This window comes from Phaseolus vulgaris, chromosome 8, assembly GCF_051622355.1.
Source record: "Phaseolus vulgaris cultivar YP4 chromosome 8, ASM5162235v1, whole genome shotgun sequence".
NCBI lineage: Eukaryota > Viridiplantae > Streptophyta > Magnoliopsida > Fabales > Fabaceae > Phaseolus > Phaseolus vulgaris.
Genome location: NC_143505.1, coordinates 41,524,224 through 41,549,367, shown reverse-complemented (window position 1 = coordinate 41,549,367; position 25,144 = coordinate 41,524,224). Strand labels below are relative to the sequence as shown.

The 25,144-nt window shown below is 38.7% G+C and overlaps 1 protein-coding gene across 18 annotated transcripts; it reads right to left on the bottom strand.

The window, feature by feature from the left end:
• Nucleotides 1-405: 405 nt before the first annotated feature.
• Nucleotides 406-21,326, bottom strand: RCK (DNA helicase ROCK-N-ROLLERS). Of its 18 annotated transcripts, XM_068629241.2 has the most exons (29): nucleotides 21,187-21,326; nucleotides 20,402-20,488; nucleotides 19,367-19,550; nucleotides 19,002-19,163; nucleotides 18,378-18,615; nucleotides 18,244-18,280; nucleotides 18,099-18,145; nucleotides 17,820-17,857; nucleotides 17,666-17,687; nucleotides 17,335-17,547; nucleotides 17,045-17,201; nucleotides 16,909-16,960; nucleotides 4,745-4,816; nucleotides 4,530-4,579; nucleotides 4,298-4,415; nucleotides 4,157-4,220; nucleotides 4,005-4,088; nucleotides 3,783-3,908; nucleotides 3,504-3,700; nucleotides 3,237-3,425; nucleotides 2,883-3,134; nucleotides 2,756-2,802; nucleotides 2,567-2,584; nucleotides 2,120-2,199; nucleotides 1,833-2,022; nucleotides 1,705-1,742; nucleotides 1,240-1,593; nucleotides 891-1,153; nucleotides 406-754 (listed from the first exon to the last, which is right to left on the bottom strand). In XM_068629241.2, exons 2-29 carry the CDS (start codon nucleotides 20,467-20,469, stop codon nucleotides 554-556), a joined length of 3,561 nt encoding a protein of 1,186 aa, XP_068485342.1. In that variant the 5' UTR covers nucleotides 20,470-20,488; nucleotides 21,187-21,326; the 3' UTR covers nucleotides 406-553. The 18 variants fall into 18 exon arrangements, 13 of the variants coding, with proteins under 13 accessions (XP_068485342.1, XP_068485338.1, XP_068485340.1 ...); XM_068629237.2 differs by lacking the exons at nucleotides 20,402-20,488; nucleotides 21,187-21,326 and adding an exon at nucleotides 19,704-19,859 and having other exon boundaries at nucleotides 19,367-19,606; XM_068629239.2 differs by lacking the exons at nucleotides 20,402-20,488; nucleotides 21,187-21,326 and adding an exon at nucleotides 19,704-19,859 and having other exon boundaries at nucleotides 891-1,129; nucleotides 19,367-19,606.
• Nucleotides 21,327-25,144: the final 3,818 nt, after the last annotated feature.

The window sequence follows — 25,144 nt, the reverse complement described above, 5'->3', positions numbered from 1 at the left end:
ATTTTCGGATCGAAAATATTTCCAATTAAACTTTATGAAGGAATATTTGTAACATTTCCTGAAAGTGTAGAAAGAAAAATTTGAGGAAGAAAATCCTTGTGGTGACGCCAATGCTCCATCCGTTGAAATAATATTACTAGACTGAATAATCAATTATTATTTATTTTAAAATTTGAAGTTTTATTATGATTTTGTTCTTAGAAAAATAATTTTTTTTATAAAAGCTCTTATGTAAGGCACTTATTTAAATTATCTTTTCCTTGAAAGTCAGTTCATGAAAGTGTTGAACTAACGGAGAAATGATATTTAAGAGTGAGGTTTTCTTCAAGGATTTTCTTATATGGCAATTTCTTTTTTTTTTCCTCAGTTTCCAAATTTAAAGACTCAAGGTCAAGATTATAGGGGTAGGTGAACTTCCTGCAGTGCCAAGTGCTATACGAAGTAGCACACAGGGATTTTGCTCAGAAATTCGTTCAAAGAATACAAGTTTAAGAGTGGTACACTTTTTTTTCCAGTTAAATGTAGTAGTGTTATCAGCTATTCAGCTGTCCGGTTAGAGAAAGGAAAATACACTTTTAAACCCAAGATATGACTCTATTTCCTTTTGGCCTGTGGTTTCCATAGAACAGCTCTGTCTTCTTATTTCACTTGGGCTAGACTGCTCTTCTATAAATTCTCTAGAAGTGCAACGATGCTTCTTACTACTCACTGCAAAGCTTCCGGGATCTGAGTCCTCTAACAACCTCTTTTTCTGCTTTAACATTGAAAAACTAACTGTTAGGATATAAACGGAAGATATGAAAGAAAAGTGCTTTAAAATACTAGAAATATTTAGTTCTCTATCAATACCACAGAAACTTTCAATTCTTTTTACATTTACATGTACCAACCTGCATACTGGATGCATATACTTCAGAAGCATTTTTCACATATGAAGTAAGCATATTATTACTGGCAATGTTCAAGGAGTTTGTCTCTCTTGCCACACCAAAAGCTGCTCTCAAGGAACTCGGATTATTCTTTGAGAATAACTCTGTTTTGTCAAACTTATTAATCAGTGCAAACTCCTCGGATTTTCTCCGTATATGGTCAAATACAGTTTCTTCAGTTGATTTTCCATGAGTTCTTGCTTCAGGTTCAGGGAGGAAAAAACCTTTAGGGATAAAAAGAAACAATGATAACATGATATCAAAAGAGAGAAAACTACTTGCTGCATCACATGACACGTCCTAGCTGTACCTGTATCAACTATATTTGAGCTCCCAGTAGTATCATGATCGTTTAAAGTCAGATGATGTTTGATCCCATCCTGTTCTGCCTTTTTGAGCTCAACAGGCAAATTGACACCATTAGGTTGAGGAACTTGAAGTCCGTCTTCATCATCCAGAACAACTATCTCATGATGATGGTTATGGCTCTTCACACGGGTATTATCTTTTGAAAGAAAGACCTCTAGTGATGGACAGCGAATGTTATCAAATGCAGATAGGAGAGAAAAGCTTTTGGCTTTCTGACGAATGTGGTCAAATACTGTTTTCTCCGTGATCATTTTGCATTTGTCCTCTTCAACCCCAAGAGCATGCCCATCTTCCTCTACAAGAAAAATGCTCATTACGATGGCCAAAACCCATGTAAAGCAGAAGAAAGACGAAAGAAGGTTTTCCAAAATCATAAAGGTCAATATAATCATCTCTGGAGTTGTACCTTCATCTAAACTTTCATCCAAGAGGTCGAAACTTGGACTGCAATAGAACACACATAAAATTTTAGGTCTGAAGATTATATTAACAAGAATAACATAAAATCATGCATTTCAAGGGAAAATGACTAACATGGAATCCTTGTCCACGCTCAATGTGCATAGTTCTTTCGTTGGTAAATGAGGTACAGTTATGTTGTCATCTTCTATGACATATATCTTTTCAGGTGGAGCACACGAAGCCTGCTTCCTGTTTCTTTTCAAAAGCACAATTGAATTGCTCTCTCTCATTAAGGAAAGCTTTTGGTGGACATCAATACCAACTGAATAGACAAAACTGAAGTATTGAGTGATAACTTCACAATTTAGAAAAATTTGCTGAAGAAGATATAATTTAGACTTCTATTGACCACATCTTACTGTATTCCTCAAATATAAAATCAGCTTTGATAGTTTGCTTCTCTTGTGGAATGGGCACAAGAATTGTTGCACAGTATGGGCTGCAACATGAAAAAAGAAATTTATCTCAGCCTAAAATTTGTGTGACCATAAGAGTTGTGTAGCTTTATTCATTTGCATAAGCAACTCGAACTGCATTTGTAATATATTTAAAGCTGAACAGTTTGCATTATCCAATCGATAAGATATCATAAATTGCTACAAAGTTTTATGCAAAAAAACTTTCAAGCCTTTTCACATTTACAATGGCCAATGTATTAATCTTTTTTATCTACAGTGATATTTTGTTTAAACATTGTTCTCAAAATCCTCCAAATTAAAATTCTTTGCATTCTTATAGTCTTGAATGCTCTACAGTATTGTTTTATGTTTTTACTAAAAGTTAAAGGCAAGGTTTTAATCATATACCTGGGGAACTGATCAACCCTGTGGTAACGATTTCGGGAACATTAAACCTTGATCAGATGAGGAAAGAACAATTTGCACAATTAGTTTGCCATAATACCAACTAGTCAATACCATGAATAAAATTCATTTTAGGATTCTTTAATTCTGGTACACTATCAAGTCATAAAAACTGAATTAGTAAGTCATCACCTTATCTTTTCATGAAAGAGAATAGTGTTGTCCTCTGAACCAATTATCTGTGAGAAAGAAATTTGTGCAACTTATTTTAATTGTCATATGCAAGAAATTTTCCTTAGAAGACATTCAGATAACACACCATATCAGCATAATGTCCTTTAACTGACTGTCCTGACTGTGATATCCTAGCCAATGTCACTACTATCTTGGATTTTCCTTCTATGTGGTTTTCAACTTCTGCAAGCTTCACATCAACTTTTGGAGGCAGAGAGAGCAGAGAATCTTTAATATGGTTACCAAATGGGTATTTTCGACCAGTCACTAGCTCTATTCTCCTAGGATCAGCTTCAGCAAGTGCCTCAAACGATTTAACTCCCATTGAATGCAGTGCCTAGAAAGAACATCAAAATAAGAATATTTCCAACTGGTTGCTAGTGCATATGTATTATTAACTATTAAGCGTTAATGACAATAGCGCATCAATCAATATTACCTTTGCTGTAACCATCCCAATTCCAGGCAACTGTTTCAGAAGGTATGGACTGTCATCCCAAAGTTTCTGGTCAAGTGATTTGGCTAGAAGTGCTGAATTCACAGCTCCTTTGTAATTCCTTTTATAAAAAAAGTACTCTTTCATGCATTTTGCAATTCTAAATCCATTTGAGCATATAGAATTCATGTCCTGTAGCATCAAGTGTACTCAATCACTAATGATTTTAGAATGTTGATCAACAAAAATACTTATGTTACAATGCAACACCTGAATCAAAGATAGGTCATGAACTGATGGATCACCAGTTAAGCAGTCATTTGCTAAAATAAATATCTTTTCTTCTCTTGTTTGAATGCGCTTTTTCTTTTTCCCTTTATCTCCAAGAATGTGAAAGCGAAGCCGTCCATCTTTATCAGCATTGATCTCATTTAAGAGCTTCTTCTCATTGCGTCTAAGCTGTATCCCTTCATTTTTATAGTGCAGAATTGTCAAGTTTTAATGTCAATGCATTGTTTATTTAATTTCGTTTTACAAATATAACCGCACATGCAATTTCTTCTGCACTGCAAACAACATGAAGTGCATTTTCCAAACTGAAATTTTCAGGAGTCCGCATTATCTGTTTCATAGTGTCAAACCTCAAATAGTACTTTGTCATTAACCTTCCCGGATCTAAGGCAGGAAAAGGAAGACATCAGCAGTCAATTTGAATTACAATATTTTACCATTACATCAGAGATATGCATTATACTTAAAATATATTAATACCTAATGGTCGCAAGAGGAAACCATCTTCATCAACCCAGATCATTTGACATTGTGATAACTCGTTAACTTTATGCACACAAATATCTGAGAGAAAATAGCTTCAATAATTTATAGAGGGAGATAAATGGAGGGGGGAATGATGATAACTGTACCTTGTACATGCTTCTCTAAACTATCGCCAGAAATTCCTTTCTTAATTGCATAGTTCATAGGATTCTGGTTGTGCATAATTTTTTTTATCAGATGGGACAGGAAACTAATGAACAAAATTACAGGCATGTGGAGTTACTTACCATTTTCATTCTAACATACAAGTAGGAGAATTTAAGCCATTCAATTGCTTTTGTAATATCAGATACTGTCAGTTGAACTATTTCCGCAAGTAAATGCTCCGTCAAACATGAGAGCAATCTATAGTAAGCAAACATTAATTAGCTGAGTGTGGTCAATACACAACGTTAGCAAACCATGAGCAATATCAAAGGCATCATATCTATTTAGCAATTTTGGAATAGGCAGTCTTACTGTGATTCCACCACTTCACACCCATTTAAGAGATTCTCATACAAATGAACCTGTTGTATGACATTATGTAAGAGCAAATAAGAACACGTGTTGTGAAACACTAGAGCTCGTGATCAAAATTAAAGAACTTTGTGAACATAGGAACAAATCAGAGAGAGAAATGAGTTGGAAATATATATATATATATATATATATATGCAAGTAGCATATTTCACCGTTTCTCTCCTTGTCATGATTATAACCATGCCTGTATCATCAAATGGGGGTCGGCCTGCCCTTCCACACATCTGTACCATGAAATGGTTTTTAATCAAATGATATACACAACATGAAACAATTAAACACTAGATGTGGATTAGCTAATTGATTCCCGTTTAATTTTCCCACAATATTTACGGTTATATACTAAAGTTTTGGGATTTGATTAATATTAGTGTTGGGTGGTTAAGATTTAATTGGTAGATATTGGGATTTAATTAGTTGGATTTAATTAGTTGGGCTTTAATTAGTTAGGATTTAATTAGTAGTTTCTATCATTTATCATTTATCTTTTAGTTGGGATTTAGTTAGCAGTTTTTATCATATATCTCTTTAGTTGGGATTTAGTTAGTAGTTTCTATTATATATTTCTAGCATTTGTAATCTTTAGTACTCTATAAATAGAGTATTAAACTATTATCTGGATATGAATAATATATGCACTTTGTTTCCTTTTCTCAATTCTCTATCATTGTTCTTGTTCTTGGTATAATCGGAAGCCACCTAAAGGTTCCCTTTGTCCAAAGCCTAATCGTTCTTCGAAATCTCTTACGAGAGGACCTAGACGCTTCTACACACGATCATTCATATCATTTACTTGAAAAAAAATGCATATATTTGAACAGGTAATTACTTGCTGTTTTACGTCATTAGTTGACAAGTTTGAATAACTCTAAAATTAGTCATGTATTAAGCAGAGTTTCCTTGTACAGCTATAGGTAAAGTTTCCTTGTATAACGTTAAAAGATTCTTATTAGATGGGACTCTCTCAATGATGAGAAGCATTCAATCAAATTTGATATGGTACCAGAACTTCAACTCTAAAACCTAAATCTCTTGTATAGCCACAGACAATTTTTTTCCCCATGTAATGTTAAAGATTCGTATTAAATGGGTTCTCACAACAATGAGAGGCATTCAGTCAAAGGATATGGTATCACAACTTTAGCTCTACAATCTAAATCTCTTTCCATGCTCTAGAAGCTTTTGCTTTTGCACTTTTCAACCCAAAATTTTCTTGGGTTCTAACTTAGTGTTCAAATTCTTGAAATCTTGTTTGGTGGGAATCTGTTTCTATCAGTTAATCATGTTTGAAGAAAAATTGATTGTATGATTCAAAGGGAAGAATTATTTTAGTTAGGAATTTCAATTCAAAATATTTGCCAATGGCAAGAAATTGTAAGGGCATTAGATTCTTCACTTCGGTGCTTGAAAATGAACATATGATCCTTAACTGTAGTATCCTTTACACAAGGGAAAACACTTGCTTTAAACCTCTGTAGCAAGACTTTTGATACAAGGAATTCACAAAACTAGGATGCATCACATATTGTACGAGCTAGTCACCAAGCAAACAATCAACTTTGACACCACTTGTTGGGTTCTGTTAGGTTACACATAGAAGAGTTAGGAAGATATAGAATAGTCATGAGTTTGTTATTTGATTTGTTAGTTAGATATTATTAAAGGAAAAGAAAGAATAGGGTAAATCCCTTGTGTATATTGAACACATAGGGTTATGTTTATATAGGAAAAAGAAACATATGGGCTAAGCCCATTACATAAATATGAGATATCTAACAATATCTATAATATCTCATAATATCAAATAATATCTAATTATATCTAATAATATCTAACACTCCCCCTCAAGCTGGTGCATATAGATCATATGTACCCAGCTTGTTACAAATGTAATCAATCCTAGGTCCTCGTAAGGGTTTAGTAAAAATATCTGCTAATTGATTATTTGAATTAACAAACTCAGTCTTGATATCTCCTGATATAATCTTTTCTCGAATGAAATGACAATCAATCTCAATATGTTTTGTCCTTTCATGAAAAACTGGATTTGAGCTAATATGAAGAGCAGCCTGATTATCACATATCAGTGTCATTTGAGTAAACTCTCCAAATTGCAATTCTTTAAGTAACTGTTTAAGCCAAATAAGCTCACAAGTAGCCGAGGCCATAGCTCTATATTCTGCTTCTGCACTAGATCTTGCCACAACACTTTGTTTCTTGCTCTTCCAAGAGATCAAGTTATCACCAATGGAGACACAATAACCAGAAGTTGACCTTCTATCAGATGGAGATCCTGCCCAATCAGCATCTGAATAACAAACGACTTTAGTATGGTTATTATGACCATATAACAAACCTTTTCCAGGAGAGCCTTTAATGTACTTCACTATACGAATGACTGCATTCCAATGATCTTCACATGGAGAATTAAGAAATTGACTCACCACACTGACTGCAAAGGAAATATCAGGACGAGTAACAGTGAGATAGTTCAATCTTCCAACTAATCTCCTGTACTTCTCAGGATCTGAAAGAGGCTCCCCCTGATTGGGTAGAAGCTTGACGTTGGGATCAACAGATTTCGAATTCATCAACCCAATTTCCTCCAAAATATCTAATGCGTATTTTCTTTGAGAGATAACAATACCAGTATTGGATTGTGCTACCTCAATCCCCAAGAAATATCTGAGTTTGCCAAGATCTTTGGTCTGAAAGTGTTGACAAAGGTGTTGTTTTACTTGTGAGATGCCATGGTGATCACTTCCTGTAAGAACAATGTCATCAACATATACTACAAGATAGATACACCCAGCACTCGAGTGACGATAAAAAACTGAATGATCGCCTTCACTGCGAGTCATACCAAATTGTTGAACAACATTGCTAAATTTTCCAAACCAAGCCCTAGGAGACTGCTTGAGGCCATATAAGGATTTGCGAAGACGACATACCAATCCAGAAGACTCCCCCTGAGCAACAAAACCGGGAGGTTGCTCCATATAAATTTCTTCCTGCAAATCCCCATTAAGAAAAGCATTTTTAACATCCAGTTGATAAAGAGGCCATTGTTGAAGAGCAGCCATAGCTATGAATAAGCGAACAGAGGCCATCTTTGCTACTAGAGAAAAAGTATCACCATAGTCTAAACCAAAAATTTGGGTATAACCCTTAGCCACAAGACGAGCTTTGAGACGATCAATAGTACCATCAGGACCAACTTTGATAGCAAAAATCCACCTGCAACCAACAACAGATTTCCTAGATGGTAAAGGAACAAGTTCCCAAGTTCCATTATTCTGAAGCGCATTCATTTCATCAAGCATGGCCTGACGCCAACCAGGATGGGCTAAGGTATCACCTACAGATTTTGGAATGGATACAGAAGAAATAGACGAAAGGCAGGTATAAAAGGGTTGAGATAGTCTATGGTAACTCAAAGCAGTATAATGTGGAGAGGGATTACGAGTAGAACGTATACCTTTACGGATAGCAATAGGAAGATCAGGTTCAACAGTCGGAGGTTCAACTATAGGAGCCGGAGGGGGATGAGCTGTTGGCACCAGAATAGAGTCTGTTGATGGACGATGAGACGGTTGACGACGACTATACACCTGAAGAGTTGGCGGCGGTGGTGAATTGTTAGGTGCACTAGGCACAACAAGAGGAATATTTACTTGATTAGATGAAGAAATTGAAGGAGAAGGACAAGACTTAAAGTAAAGGGAAGATTCACTGAAGGTGACATCTGCTGAAATAAAATAACGGTTTAAAGACGGTGAGAAACATTTATATCCTTTTTGTGATCTAGTGAACCCTAAAAAGACACATTTGTGTGACTTAGGAGATAATTTATCAAGACCAGGACTAAAATTATGAACAAAACATGTGGACCCAAAAACTTTGGGAGGTAAAGAGTGGAGAGGGTCATGTGGAAATAAAATAGAATGAGGAATTTTGTTATCTAAAACTGAAGATGGCATGCGATTAATGAGATAACATGCACTAAGAACAGCATCACCCCAAAAACGCTGAGGAACATCACCATGGATTAAAATAGTACGAGTTGTTTCAACAAGATGTCTATTCTTGCGCTCAGCTACCCCATTTTGTTGAGGTGTATAAGCACATGAAGTTTGATGAAGAATACCATGAGAAGCCATAAAATTTTTAAAAGGATGAGAAAGATACTCACGTCCATTATCACTGCGCAAAATTCGGATGGAAATTCCAAATTGATTTTTAATTTCATTGTAAAATATTTGAAATATAGAAAACAACTCAGAACGGTTTTTCATTAAAAATACCCAAGTACATCTTGAATAATCATCAATAAAAGTAACAAAATACTGAAATCCTAAATTAGACTTAATACGACTTGGTCCCCAAATGTCAGAGTGAACTAAGGCAAAAGGAGATGAAGCACGTTGTGAGACACTACGAGGAAAAGAACTACGAATGTGTTTCCCTAACTGACACGACTCACACGATAAAGTAGACACATTAGACAAACTTGGAACAAGCTGTTGCATCTTGGCAAGACTAGGATGACCCAACCGAGCATGAATGAGAGATGGAGAATCCATAATTGCGCCAACATGTGCAGAGATCTGTAGTTGATAAAGTCCATGAGACTCACATCCGGTGCCAATCATCCGTCCCAAACTCCGGTCCTGTAAAGTAACAGAATCTTTGGTAAAAGAAATAACACAGTCAAGGGAACGAGTGAGACGACTAATGGATAATAAGTTAAATGGAGACCCAGGGACATAAAGAACATTATCAATAGATAAAGATGAAAAAAGATTAATAGTACCAACACCATGTGATGGTACCCTATATCCATTGGCCATGGTAACTGAAGGTAAATAACCCGTAGTAGATAGGGAAGAGAAAAAAGATTTATTACCAGTAATGTGATCAGTGGCACTTGAATCTAGAACCCAAGGGCCATGGGAAGTGGAGTGAGTGAGGCCAACAAAAGATGTACCTGAATGTGCAACAGAAGCCGTGGAACTAGGGTTCTGACGATCCTCATACCATTTAAGAAATTCATTGAAAATAGCAGGCTGGCTTGGGGTATCAATTGAAGTATGGTCCATGGTAGAAGGTTGCACAGGGGCAATTTGAGCAACCGCAACAGATCTAGGAGGACGACCATGTAAGGCATAACATCTGTCAATTTTGTGGCCAAGTTTGCCACAATGGTCACACTTGTGACGCCCTTTGCCTGGCTTGTGAGGGCGAGTACGATCATTATGCTGAGATACTAAAGCAGAAGAGTCATCAACATGAGACGTTATATCAGCGGTGTGTTTACCTGGCACGCGCAAAAGGGTAGAACAAGTGGAAGTAAAATTGGGCACAATAGGAGATCCCAAAATTTGATCACGAACGTGAGAATAATCATCAGGAAGACCATGTAAACCCAATAACATGAAGAACTTGGATCTTTGTTCTAGTTCTTGAGAAGGAGTAGAGGCAGGAGGTAATAACTCATTAAAATCATGAAGAAGAGCATGAAGTTTACCTAGATATTCTGCCATTGTACCATCAAGACGTTTGGGAGCAACAATTGTGAGAAGATTTTGACACACACCATAAAGACGTTGAGTATCATTGGTGTATAATAATTTTGCTTGTTCCCAAACTTCTGAACATGTTTCATAGGTACGAAAAATTTGTTTTAAAGATGAGTGAATGGTCGATTTGATAACAATGCATAATTGAGCATCAATTTTCGACCAACGAACAACCTCATTTTCAGGAAGAGTAGGATGAGTAAGATGATCAACATAACCTTGACTCTTAAGCCATAATTTAATATCTGATGCCCAAGTGTCATAATTGGTTCCATCCAATTTGTCAATGGAAAGATGAACATTGACGTAATTAGTATAAATAGATGAATCCGGCATAATGACAGAAGAAGAAGCCATAGTGGCAGCGGAAGCGGAAGAAGCCATAAAAGATAAGGACAAATCCAGTCACCGGTTAATTGGCGGGAGCAACAAAGATGAAGGCTCCGACAGCGATTCCGGCGGCGTCTCCGGCGAAGGTCCGGCGAAGTTCCGACGAAGGTCCGGTGAAGGTCCGGCGAAGGTCCGGCGAGACAGTGGGGGTGGTGGCTAGAAAATTCCAGTGAATAGTGGATTCACCAATAAAAATTGAACCCTAAACCCTAACCTTATGCTCTGATACCATATTAAAGGAAAAGAAAGAATAGGGTAAATCCCTTGTGTATATTGAACACATAGGGTTATGTTTATATAGGAAAAAGAAACATATGGGCTAAGCCCATTACATAAATATGAGATATCTAACAATATCTATAATATCTCATAATATCAAATAATATCTAATTATATCTAATAATATCTAACAGATATAAATAAGAAAGAAGGAGAGGGGGAGGGGCAGTGTGTAATATTTTTGTAGATTGAGCTTTAGCTCTTTGTGAAGGGGAAGCCCTTGAAGGAGAGAGTGCTCTCCTATTTCTTGTTCTTTTCTGTCTATTCAATAAAAACCTTTATTTTCTTCTCTTTATAATTCTTGGTTCCTAACAATTTGGTCCGATCTGCCGGATCTGAAAAATAGTGGGGGAGGAAGAAAAGATGGAACAGAGGATGGCAGAAGTAGAGAAATTTACTAGCGAACAAGGGAAATGGAATTCTGAAATAAGAGCGGAAATTTTGGGGTTGAAAGAAGACATGCTGGAGTTAAAAGAAATGTCGCGGGATTTCAAGAAAGGGGAAAGAATGTCTGAGGGAGGAGAGAACTCTGTTAGAACGGACACAAAGTTCTTGAAGGAAAGTCTTCTAGACTTGAAGGAAATTAAAGAATTGCTGCAGGACATCAAGAAAAGGGACAAAATGTCGAAGGGAGGAGAGAAATCTGTTAATGATGAAGAGAAGAAGACCCAAGATGTGGGAGAAGGTTCAGATATGAAGAATCACACCCTCTGCACCAAAGCAAAAACCAAAAATGAAGTGAGATTTGCAAGAGAAACTGAAATGATATGGGCAGAAGGGGACGCATCAATAAAGAAAGTGAAGACTAAGTGTTGTAAGGATCTTTTTCTTGATAGGCCAATTATAGAGCTAACCAGTAAGAAAGTTGAAGGTGGAGATGCAACCAAGCATCATTTTTTCCCAGATTCAGATTTATTTCATATGCATAAGAAATCATTGTGGGATCAAGATTTGATAATGAAGGTGGCTAGAACATCAATGACATCAGAATCTTGGAATTTCAACTTACTGGGTGCAGAGACTTTTATACAAAACCCCCTCTCACTCCCACCACCACCTAAGCCTCCAGACCTGAATTTGCATGCAGTAATCAATGGGTTCCCTTCCCATGATAGACAATATCACAATACTTTCAGGAGAGTAGATAAAGATCATGGTGTTGAAGATGAGCCACGAAGTCAAGGTTCCACTGTTTCAACCTTGAGGACAAGGTTGTTTTTTGGAAGAGTGTATTGTTAGGTTACACATAGAGGAGGAGTTAGTTAGAATTAGAATAGTCATGAGTTTGTTATTTGATTTGCTAGTTAGATATAAATAAGAAAGAAGGAGAGGGGGAGGGGGAGTGTGTAATATTTTTGTAGATTGAGCTTTAGCTCTTTGTGAAGGGGAAGCTCTTGAAGGAGAGAGTGCTCTCCTATTTCTTGTTCTTTTCTGTCTATTCAATAAAAACCTTTATTTTCTTCTCTTTATAATTCTTGGTTCCTAACAGGTTCTTTGAGGGGAGACATTAGGGAGCTTCAATACTGATGAGACATGAGCAAACCCATATAAGAGACCAAGACAACACTTTCAACCCAAAATCTTAAAGAAATGGGTTTATGAGTCTTTCTCCTTATATATTATTTCTCGTGCTCATTTTCATCTAACATGAAACTTCCAACTCAGAATTCCTATCAATCCCTTGAATAATGAGAAGGAATAAAATAATATTTTATTAATTAGAATCATGTTAATTCTCAACTCGTCTATTTATAATAATCATATTCTCTTAAAAGAAAATAAACTTTTTGGCATGTGTAGATTCTAGGAAAAAATTTCCTAATTACTATAGAGATATTAGGATATAAATATCCTAATAAGCCCTTATTTACAACACTCATCCTCAAGTTGGTAAATGAATATCGATTCCCAACTTTCCTATAAGATATTGGAATTTGTCTGAGAAAGTCTCTTAGTGAAGATGTCTGCTAATTGAATTCTTGTTGGAACATGACGTACCTACTAGAATTTGTCAAGATTATCTTTGATGAAGTGTATGTCAAATTCAATATGTTTGGTGCAATCATGGTTGTACGGGAGTCTGAGCTATGCACATGGCTGACTTGTTATCACAATACAATTGCATAAGGATGTCGATCTTTATTTTAAGATCTTAAATTATCTACATCCAAAGTCCTCTGCACACACCTCGAGCAAGGACTTAAAATTCAACTTTTGCCCTTGAATGGGATATCCTATTCAGTTTTGTTTCTCTAGGTCACCCTCCTTTTTCCAAAAAAATATCGGATCTAGAGGTAGATTTTCTGTCGATAACAGAACCTGCAAAGTTTGTATCAATATATGTCCTTTAAGGTAAAAAAGGATCTTCTTTCTTGGAGAGTAGTCCCTTTCTGGACTTGACCTCAAGTACTGAAGACTATTGTCAATTGTTTGCATGTCTTTCTCTCTCAGATCATGCATAAATTGACTTACCACACCAATTGCACAAGCAATGTCTTGTGTGTGATAAGTAAGTTTCCTACCAATCTCTGAAATTCGGTTCTTTTTTATACAAGAGAGCTCTCTTCACTTCCAATTCTAGGATTTTGTTCAATAGGAATTCCTAAGGTTCTACGTCTCAACTTACCTCTTTTTTCACAGAGATCAAGTACACATTTCCTTTGCGAAATGAAAATTCCCTTTTCATAGAATTCCATAACCAGGTCATGATAAAAGAGTCTTCATCGTCCCAGTCTTCATATTTAGGATCGATATTGGCTTGAGGGTTCCCTTCTAGGTGATTCAATTTCTTCCTTCCCTTGAGGGTAGCACGAACCAACTAGGCCCATTGTTGGTTCCATCAATACGATTGTGCTTTGCAACACCTGCAGATCATTGGAGTTAAGAGGGGTTATCTTTTTATCCGACATCAGTAAGAGTTGACAACAATGAGACAAAACCGATTGGGCTTTGCAGATCGGCAAAAATTTGGTGGTGGTCCTATTCAAAAAATAAAAGTGGCGGTGGTCGACGACGATAGTGATCGTCGGCGCCGACGGCGGTAGTGGCAGTCAACGGTACAAAGTGGTGGTGAACGGATAACAACAATATAGTTACAACAATGAAGGCTGCCCGGAAAAATAATTGCAACAATGAAGGCTTCCCAGAAAAAAAAAATTGCAGAAGTAGAGTCTCCCAAATCGGGAGCTCTAATAACAAGTTGAAAGAAAATGATGGAATGCATTTGTGATATGTGTTTACAAATGTGATTACAGTCTAAATTTATACACTTGTTCCTGCCAGATACTTGAGCACCTTCGCGCGTCTCTTCGAACGGTGGAACGCGAACCTTCGAACCTCTCCTTCTCCCGTGAAGATTTCCTGCAACACAGAGACAAATGGCGCGTTCGCGGCCGTTTGCACTCCGACGCTCAAGTCAGTAAACGAGGCAGAAAACACCATGCACCTCCGTATCAGAACAGGGCAACAACCGTGCTCTTGGAAGTGCGTAACTGAATTCTCTCCTATTTCCTCTCAAGTTCACAAGTGCGTGCAGTTTGCCAAATGACAGAGTATCTAGAAAACGTACCTTATGTTGTTTCTCTTGTTCCTTATATACCTTTGCCCGCGTTTCTGCCACGTGGCTTCTCTGACTTAAGCTTACTAACGAGCGCACCTCACGACGCTGCATTCCAGACTTAGGAGTATCCCAGCGCGTGCGGTAGCCCTGTTGGAGTGTCGGCATGCCCAGGGGTGACTGCATAGGAGCCAACTGATGCACCCGTCTCTGAGTCACTTCCCCTGGGAGTCCCCTGAGTTGCCCACGTACCCTGCATGTAGACGCCCCTCTGGGGCGTGGCCTCTTACAGGTCGTATCTGCTCCAGAGGGCATCAGCAGTGGTGCGTTCTACCGCATTCCTACACCTCATGCGCGGATAAGTCATGGATTGGGGTTCTTCTTACTGGTACTGAAGGTGTGGCTTTAAATCCACCTTTCTCAGCTATGCTCACTTCCTGACATACCGAGGCCCGAGGCCTCCAGGCCTTTACCGTGCCGCCTCCTTCTATGTTGCCCCCTCCACGGTCATTTCTACCTGTGGGTATCGGGGGGTGGCACCATCTAGGCCAAAGCACGTTCTCAGGACAACTGGTTACGCCTTCGAGGTGGGCGACGCCTATGGCAGTCGAGGCCCTACAATGGTCGATGCCCAAAGCTGGCGACGCCCGAACTTGGCGACGCCCAAGGCCTGTAAACACCCAAAGCGGTCAACGTATTGACTTTTCCTCTTGGAGCCCCTGGTGGGTCCTACCACATGTTGACTTTGGTCAACGCCCGAAGACGGGTCGGTACAACATTATTTACAACCCAATTAAAGAAAGAAATAATAGGTAATTAAAGTTATACAAATCAAATCAAATCACTAAAAGATATCAAATATTACCTAATAAATAGAGAATGAGATATGCACTTAATTACGAAATAATTATCTCCAAATTATGCAACAATAAGATAAATCAGCTAATATTGTTTTATTAAAGATACGCGCCAGATACGACCTATGAGAAAGATAACTCATTACTAAACACTATAAATAAGCATTTTTACACAAGAGTAAGGTATGCTTTTATCAATACATCATACACTCTTATACTGAGTATTTGATCGTTGGAGAATCTTTGCAGGTTGACTCTCAACCGGGAACTAAGTAGCAAGCACGAGAGGAACGAAGGAGGCGACCAAGCACTAAGGAGCGAGTACGAGAGGACCTAAGGAGCGAGTACGAGAAGGACAAAGGAGGAGCGACTGAGGGATCAGAGACAATTGTTTACTATCTAGGTCCTATTAGTCTATACAAGTACAATTACAAAACTCTTGTTTTAATATTCACTAGGTGAAAGCTTTTGTACAAAGTGTAATGGTACCAGTGTTGACAATGCTTAATGCAAAGTCTTAAATTCAAGAACTTTGGATGGCATCTACTTCATGAGAGACGGCGCAGCAATAACCTCATTTGTCGAATGGTGGCTAGGAAAACATGCTCCAAGTAAATGAGCATGAACAATTTCAAGGATATGATGATTTTTTTGTTTTGCAATGTCATTTTGTTGAGGAGTGTGCAGCATGAGGTCTCTTAGATAAGTCCATGTGGTTGAAATAATTACAAAACTCTCGATTTATATATTCACGAGGTGAGAGCTCTTGTACAGAGGGTAATGGCACCTGTTTTGACCATGTTTATAGCGAAGCATTAAATTCATGAACTTTTGACAGCATTTGATTGATGAGATACGTTGCAATGGTAACCACGTCAGTCCAACGGGGGATAGGAACATGTGCTCCAAGTAAAAGAGCACAAATAGTTTCAAGGATATGACAATTTCTTTTTTCATTTTGCAATGTCATTTTGTTGAGGAGTGTGCAAACATGAGGTGTCACGAATAAGTTCATATGGTTGAAAATAATTCCAAAACTCTCAATTTATATATTCACGATAAAGCGGAAAGTACGAATATTTGTTGAGTATTGAGTTTGAATCATTTTATGGAATATTTGAAATACTTTTCTTTTGGAAAATGAATTGGATGACTATTAGCTAAAATGCAAGTTTCACAAATGAAGGATTGAAAAACAAATCCGGAAACACATGTTTTAGGTCAGAAATGAAGGATGACCTAGTTAGAGATGCCAAAGTAAAATATGATCCATCTTCAGATTACTAGGGTTATGCAAGTGATGTGCTCAACCTATATTAATATCCTTCATATAGTCGAATCCTCCCACTTGGTACCATGCCAAATTATCTCCTCTGTGAGAATATTTTGAAGAAGACAAAATGATAGATACATAAGTACAATACAATTCAAGTCTTTAGTGACTTGGCTAACATATAGAAACTTATGAGATAGGGAGCGGACAACTTTTGCTAGGATTAGCTTTGTTACTATCTTATAAAGTGGATTCAGGCTTAACTTAACCATACAAAACTCACTAGTAGGATAAAGTTTACACCTCACTCATATACTCTATAATTTGTCCATATTGGAAGATCTTGAATAGTTATCACAATGAATCTTAAGAAGAAGCTAACCTGCAATATAGTGGAGCGATCATATTCCATATAGAGACCTTTTTCCTTGTTGCTGTCCATAATATTTCAACAAATCAACTTGTAAAAACATATTTTTCAATATGCTACAATGAAATGCATAAAATAATTGACATACAAGTGCTGTGTTGATTTAATAACCACTGTATGCGCTGGGAGATTGATTCCATGGGCTAGCGTATTTGTAGTGCAAAGTACTTGAATATCACCCCTGAGAAAAAGGCCTTCTACAATATTGCGATCTTTGAGGCAAAGCCCACCGTTGTGAAAACCAACTGTAGGAAAATCATTTTCTAAGTCACAATCAACCAATTTGAAGTTCTATCACGTGCATGGGATTGTAATCAATTTCCAATAAAAATTATAGTTTAGCCAAAGCCCAGAACAATAAATAGATTCCTTTCATACCACCGTAAAGGATGTATGACTGCATTTGCTTGTCACTGCATGTTAGAGAAGCCTCCCTCAGCCGATCTTGTTGTTCTCTGTTCTTAATGAATGGATTGGATTGACCAAAAGTCATTACTATTTGAGAGAGTCGCTGAGCAGCTTCTTGTGCTCCTTTTCTTGTTGAACAAAATACAAGAGCAGATTTCCCTCTTGAGTATTGCATGAGAACATCTGAAATCATTTGTACATATAGACTAAAAATAGTTCTCCTTGTATAGAAATGTCAATAGTAGTGAAAAGCTACAAGGTATAAAACTGTTAATTGGTAGGATGACTTATCTTTACTTACCGAAAATATAATTTTGAAGGCGCTGCATGGCAGTAGAGATATGTATAACACAATAAAAATAAGTTTGATTAGTAAAATGGGTTATTTAAAAGTAGCAGCTCCTAGAGAAAAATAAAGATTGATACTCTCGGAACTTTGTCAACTTCAAACCAACCTTTTCAAAGAGGAAGTCATTCTTGGCGGGGGCATAGCCTATATAAACATGGTAGTAGAACGGTATTAAAACATCTCTATATCACTGCCAGGAGTGAAGACCATGACATTGACTAATATTCAACAAAAAATTACAAATTCAAAATTAATAATCTTTGTTGCTTCCATCCCCTTTTTTTCTGAACTTGGACGTATAGATTTTGTAGTGGGATGCAAGAAATGGAATGATAATTGATCAGAAACTAAATTAGCGATGCAGAGTTCTATTATATTTGCGTACCAAAAACCTTGGTTGTCAGCTTTACGGGCCTCATTTCTTCTCCAAACCTGTGAACATTCAAAAAAGCAAAGCAAAATTTGTCTCAATATTGACTTTCAGTATCATAGGACAAAGTCCTATGGTGGATGTTTAGGTGGAAAACTACCTTTTGATCCCTTGGTCAGGAACCTCAAGCCACTTTGCTGCAATAGTGCATGTATTGCATAAAATTCCCATGGTTGTTGACATGTAATTTTATTTTTCACGACTCTTGTAACAATATCAATTAATAAAAATTACCTAGATCCTCAATATTTGGAATTGTGGCAGACACAGCTAGGAAGCGGACCTGAGCCAGAGGACTTGATTTCAATTTCGGATTGCCAGCAACGATTTTTATTCTACTAACAATTGCTTCAAGGGAAGCTCCACGTGGATCATTCAATAGATGAACTTCATCGATTAGTAAAAGTGCAATGTCACTGAAAAAGCTCAAGCCACCACTTTCTATACCGTATCGTGACACTGCATCAAATTTCTATTCATTGGAAAAAGAAATCAAGTTCAGCTATCTCCCATAGTGTCAATAAATCAGTCAGCCTACTTTTTGTGCTTGTCTAAACGGCCAAGGAGAAGACCATCAAAGGTTGTCATTTTAGGAACACAACAACGAATGCTGATTTATCACACATAAATCTCTAAGTGTAGTTTAATTTCTTATTGAAAAAGATATGCTTCTGGAGGCTAAGGGGATCGGGGAACATATGCATACATAAACTTAATCATTCATTATAAAATTAAAATATATCCAATTTTTGGGTGAATATAAAATATATCCATTTAATATTTTAAATAAGAACAAAATTATGGAAAAGAGTAACAAGTGGTCCTGATATGCTTATGTTCTTCCATTTGCATACTGACCTCAGGAGTTGTGAGAATAATATCAGCTTCTAGTATACTCCTTGGAGTGTAAGATTCATTGTCACCTGTCAGCTCCAGGCAATTTATTCCCCATGGCCCAAACTTTTTATTCCAATCACGGAGCTTCTCCTGCACTAAAGCCTTGGATGGAGCTATATAGATCTTAACACGAAGAGTAAAGATGATTAAGTGGTTACTAAACATAACGGAAATACTCATAAAAATGTGATTCATATGATTCACGGTGACTAAAGCTTCGGCTGTTGTTTATCTGCCTTTATAGCAAAACATTACTGGGCTTACAAGATTAATACAAGGATTAAAACAACTTGGCTATAGGCTTTTTCTTTTAGGAAAGGACTTACTGTTTTAAGAGATCCCTTTTCATGTATGAATATTCCCCCCGCAGATATGAACCTGGAGAGTAGCCTCAAAATACAAAGCTCAAAGAGTACAGTTTTACCGCTCCCAGTTGGTGCAGAGATGACCATGTTTACATCAGAGTAGAAACAGATAGGAAAGCATTCACTCTGAAGCGAATTAAAATATCTGCATGCCATATAGAGAAAGTCACGTGACACGAAGGTGCAGAGTATTTTCCGAACCTAATCAATCAAAGGGTCGGAAGGCAAAACATCAATTTTTATTTTATATTTCAAAGATAAGTGATAGATGACTTTCATCTCTTATTCAAGTCAAGACCTTGGGAAATGTGACACGGACTAAAGCTTTATGCCTGTTTTCATCAAGGGAGAGAGGAAGAGAGCGCGAGGAAAATGAAAGAGCGAGCTTGTTTGGGTTCATGATGTGCACAGAAAATCCAGTTATCGAGAAAGAAAGATGTCAACTCACTTTTTGCCCTTGTGAAACAAGAAATATGATATATATTTAACTATCAATCATTTCGTAGTATTTATTTTTCATAAGTTCTAAATATATTATTAATATTTATATTATATAAATATTTAGATTATATAACTGATTACATCTTATAAATTATTAATATTTACGTTTTATTTATAATAATAATAATAATAAATATTAAAAAAAAATTATTAATAATAAATAAATTTATCTCATTTTTTATTATTTTTATCTTATTTCACTTAATTTAAACAAATATTTTTCATTCTTTTCTCTTCTTTTTCTTTTCTGTTCCTGCATTAAAGAAAAGCTTAGAGCAGCTAAAGTTATCTGTAACAACTTATGACCTGCTAGCTCTAAAGTATTTTAGAATTATATTTGCTAAAAGTATTTCAACCATTAACTTCACTATTCAAAGTAATCCCGGTCACAAATTTTGTATTACAATGTAAGGAACAAAATAGAAGAAATTGATTAAATTATTTGGCCAAACATCTTAGGATATCTTTCACATAAAAAAAGTATGTGTACAGTACCTGAAACTAAAACATGAACGAAAAGGCGGTGGCAAATCGAACACAGACTTCAAAGAATATGAATCCATAGTCTGGTTGCTGAATTAACTAAAAAAAAGAAATCGATAACAGAACTTCAGTTCTAACTTCGAAATGAACTTAATTAAGTTAGCATGATCAAGAACATGTTAAAAGAATTGAGATATAAAATTAAAACTACATATAACCACTGCTTATTCCAACTAATTTTCAGACAATAGTGACACTCAAAAATGTCAACGTCAAGAATGACAATAAATTGACATAAGAAAGGATGAAAAGACATCCATCAAATTCTGTAAACAAATATCTGCAAACCAAAGCTTCTAAGTCTCAGCTTATACGTGATTCAGCCTATCTCTCTCTAACTCAACAAAATGAATTAAAATATCTTCTGTAAATGGACAACTAAAATCTTTGACAATTGAAACCATGAAAAAAATCAACCGGATAAATTCAGAAATCCTCATCGTTCTCCCAAAATTAAATCATTTATCAGCGGAACAAATCTTCATGTTATACTCCAAAGTAATGAACAGTTAATCGATTCCAAATATCTAGATTGTACAAAGTAGAATTGCAACAAAAACCGATACAAATTCAAATACGGAAATGGAATTTGAGAAAGACGATTCTCGTTGGCTTCAATATAGAATTGAAATGCATCAGAAAGAAAGATGAAAACAATTTTTCTATTGGATCCTAAAATTCAGAGACAAATCGAGTTTCTCAAGCGCGCTTTCACGCGGAGAGCGGGAGAGAGAAACCTGGGAGAAGAAGTGAAAGAAGAGTTCCTAAATGTATTCAGAGCGAGGTTCGTAGTCGAGAGAATGGTTAGAGGGAAATGCAAGAGGAAAATGATTTAGTTGGGGTTTTAAGAGAGGGTACTTTGAATGGAGTGTGGAGGAAGCAGACCAAAGTTGAATAGGGTATTATTTATAGTTGGGCGCTCTTGGCGGGGTAATACGGGGATGCTTTCGGTGAGTTGGAAAGAATTCATTTAGAAAGTATAAATGCCTTTTTATTCATAATTAAAAAATTTTATCTTTTAATAAATTTAAATTTTATTATTTGATATATAGTTTATCATATCATCTAACAATGCATAATGAGTTCTCTCATGCTTTATTTATAAATTATTTTGTTATGTTATCTGTAATATTAATAATATTTTAAAGTGATAATACAAAATTCATAATAAAGGGAAAACACTAAAATATATATAAAAAAGGAGAAATTAACAGGGGATTCGAACGTCGAAGGATTCGTCACGTCAAACTCTATCTTCCACCTTCTCAACCGCAACAAGTGCAAGAACGTTCCAGGAACTCCACAAGAACTCCAAGCAAACCTGCGAAACACACCAAACGGCGCTTCTAGCAGTCGATTGCACTTCGACGCTCAAGTCAGCCTTACAAAACCACCAAAGAACTAAGAATCTCTGCGAGACTCGTGTGCACTTTGTGTGTGTGTAAACTAGTAACTTGCAAGAATGAATTTTACCTCCCTTTGCATGAGCGCGGAATGCCCTTTATATACACTGTTGCGCGCCTAAGTTATCCGTGCATGAAGTAACTTAGCGTGTTTCTTCCACTAAGTGTCTCGTGTAACCTCAGTGTGAGTACCAAGTGTGGCTTGGCTAAGCGCACGCACCAGGCATCACCTATTGTGTGAACGATCACCTCTGCTTTGCACCATGCACGTTATGGGCTAAGAGAGCACCAACCACCGACTGGCTTACTAGCTCTCTTAGGCCACTCTCGTGCACGACACCATAAAGCACATAACTTCTCCTTTCTCTGATACTCTGCCACACAAGGCTCGTATGCAACGCTCTCGCTGGGAAACGTCCTTCGTTTCCAGCTTAACTGCGTGCAACACGAGAACCCGATGACCATCGCTCAAACCAGATGACTGATCGGTGCACCATAGCGCCACGCCTTCTGCTTCCAGGCGTTTATCTAGGTGTTGATCGCGCATCCTCTCTGACCGTCGTCCCCTGATGACCGATCACCCCCTGGGTGACTTTCTCAATGACTCATCTGCTTCCCTGCCCCACGTGTTCCACTAAGAACGGTCCACGTGGCTATCTTTTGCTGCTGTCACCGACTACCGATGACCGACCGGATCACAAGCCCCCAGTCTCGAGCTGTAAACTTGTTTTCAGCGAAGAGACTAAGTGATCGTCCTCAATGGCCACGTGGCAAGTGATGCCATGTCATGTGCCACATCACGTGTTGTGTTTTAAGTGACGTTACGCCTTCCTTCCTTAATCTTGCGACACGTGTACGCATCAACGGCTAGCATGAAACGCCATTTGCGCTTCCCGCATTCAAAAACTTGCGCGCCTTCACTGTTCCTCTACCTTCTCCAACACTCTTCTCTGAACTTTCGAAGCCTCTCTCTGGGCGATTCATCTCCCTCAATCTCAAGCTTTCAGAACCTACTTGCGATCATCAAAAGGTACCCCTTTTCTTCATCTATGGCATATTGAAATACTTTCTACCGATTGCATCATCCAATAACTGCACTATGCATACGTTGTGGGTTGTTTTCCCTTTCCCTGCACTGTACTAGGGTGTCTTCTGGTTTTTCTGCATTTTTCTGTGCTTTCGCTTCTTCTTCTTCATCGCTTTTGCTTCTCCACTCCCTTCAACCATAGCATTTTCGTTCTCCTCACCTTCCTCTTGTTTTTCGCTGAACCCTGTTTTTCATTGGTCCCTCATTCCTTCTTTTCTTTCTCCATTGTAGCTACTGAACAATGGCTCGCACCAAAACCACTGCGCGTCTCGCCTCCTCCTCTGGTGCACAGCCTTCCGCAAGTGCACCACCACCGCCTTCGACGAGCGCGCCCCCCTCAACGAGTGCGCACCCCCACGCGGCGCCTTATCAGCATAACTACGCGCGGCTGTACCAGTGGGCTCCCCTTCACTTGCTCACTGAGACCTCTACGCAACTCCCCGACGATCATCTCACCAACCTTCTGAGCAACGACTCAAACGAGCCCACATGCGCCCTTGACAGGGAGGACGACTCACACTTGGGCGTGTGCATCCCCTCTCGGGACATGCCAATATGCGTGGATGATAGGGCCACCAACGGAGTGCCCTTCACCTTCATTTACTCCGCCATCTTCAAGAGGTTGCGCCTCCGACTCCCTTTCACATTCTTTGAGAAAGACCTCCTCACCGAGCTGAACGTGGCTCCCTGTCAACTCCATCCCAACGCTTGGGCCTTCATCCGAGCGTTCGAGATCCTCTGCAACCACTTCGGACACCCTCCTTCAACCGACGTCTTCCTCCACTTCTTCGAGGCCAAGAACCCAGGTGATAGGTCATGGGTGAGCCTGAACGGCGTGTCAGGGAAAGTGATCTTGGGCCTATACCAGCAATCCTTCAAGGACTGGAAGGGTAGGTTCTATATTATCACCTCCAACGAGCACAGCCCGACTCTACTTGAGGGCTTCCCACTCTATTGGGTTCCCAAGGTAGAGTTCAAAAAACCCCGAGGCTTGGAGGCTATGGCACCCTACGAGCGCGAGCTGTGTGGCCTACTCTCGAGCTTGGGCGCTAAGTTCGGCTCCTCCACCCTCATCAAGCACGAGTTCGACGCGGAGATGCTAAAAAAATACATTGGTTTTCACCCTCTCCTTCCCTTCAACTTGTCACTTCTCTGAGTACGATAGTGTGCTTGCTTGCCACACTTGCACACTTGCACATGTTAATCACTTCTCTGCATACTAACACTGAACTGATGAACTTGATTGACTTTTCTGCACTTTGTTTGCTTTCTTGGTTCTTTGTGTACTAACCCTTTGCCATGCTTAACCGGTGCAGATATGACTTCCAACAAAGAACGACGACAAAAGCTAATCGCGCTGGCCAAGAGCCGACGAGCTGTCGGGTCGTCTTCAGGGACTGAGGCCACCTCCGAGCCCATCTCTGCCTCCCCTATCTCGGTCGCGCCAGCTGAAGGCCCCGAGACTAAGGGTGAGAAGAAAAGGAAACGGCTGGTGAAGGCTCCCACCACCGTCGCATCCGCCGAAGAGGAGAGCTTGGGGTCTCCTCTAGTCCAACGAAGAAGAAGGGGAGCCGAGGGCGCTGAGGGAGATGCCTCTCCAATCCCTCCAGCACAGGTTTCTCCTACACGCCCTCCTTCTCCAGCCCCTCTTCCTTCCCCAGCACATCTTCCTTCCCTGCCCCCAGCCAGCCAACCCCTCACCTTTCCATCTCAAACTGCTGGGAGCGGGGCTACTCGCTCGGAGGGGACCTCTCACCCCTAAAGCTCACCACGTCCTCAAGCCTCCACCGCCACGACCGAGGGTGGTGGTGAGAGTTCCCACCAAGCCTCGGGTTCCAGCACTGAAGGGCTTACCAGGGTTATTCAGCTGACCAGGCAACTGCTCCAAAACCGCGAGTTGGTCAAGTGGAGCGGGAGCGAGGTGGACCTTCATCTGGCTCGCCAACTAGTGCTCTCTCTGGAATTCTCCACCCAGCATCGCCGCATCGAGAAGTTGGAGGGAAAGATGAGCGAGCTGATCAACTAGAAAGAGTCGCTACAAAGCGACTACGAGGCCCTGCAAAGCACCAACGAGATGCTGAGAGACATGGTGGAGGAAGCCAAAAGGGGGCGCGCCCTGCAAGTCCAAGAAATCATCAAGACGGAGATGAGGATGGGGGACGCCGTCGCCGCTCTTGACGCTGAGCTGGTCGAGACCACGGGCAG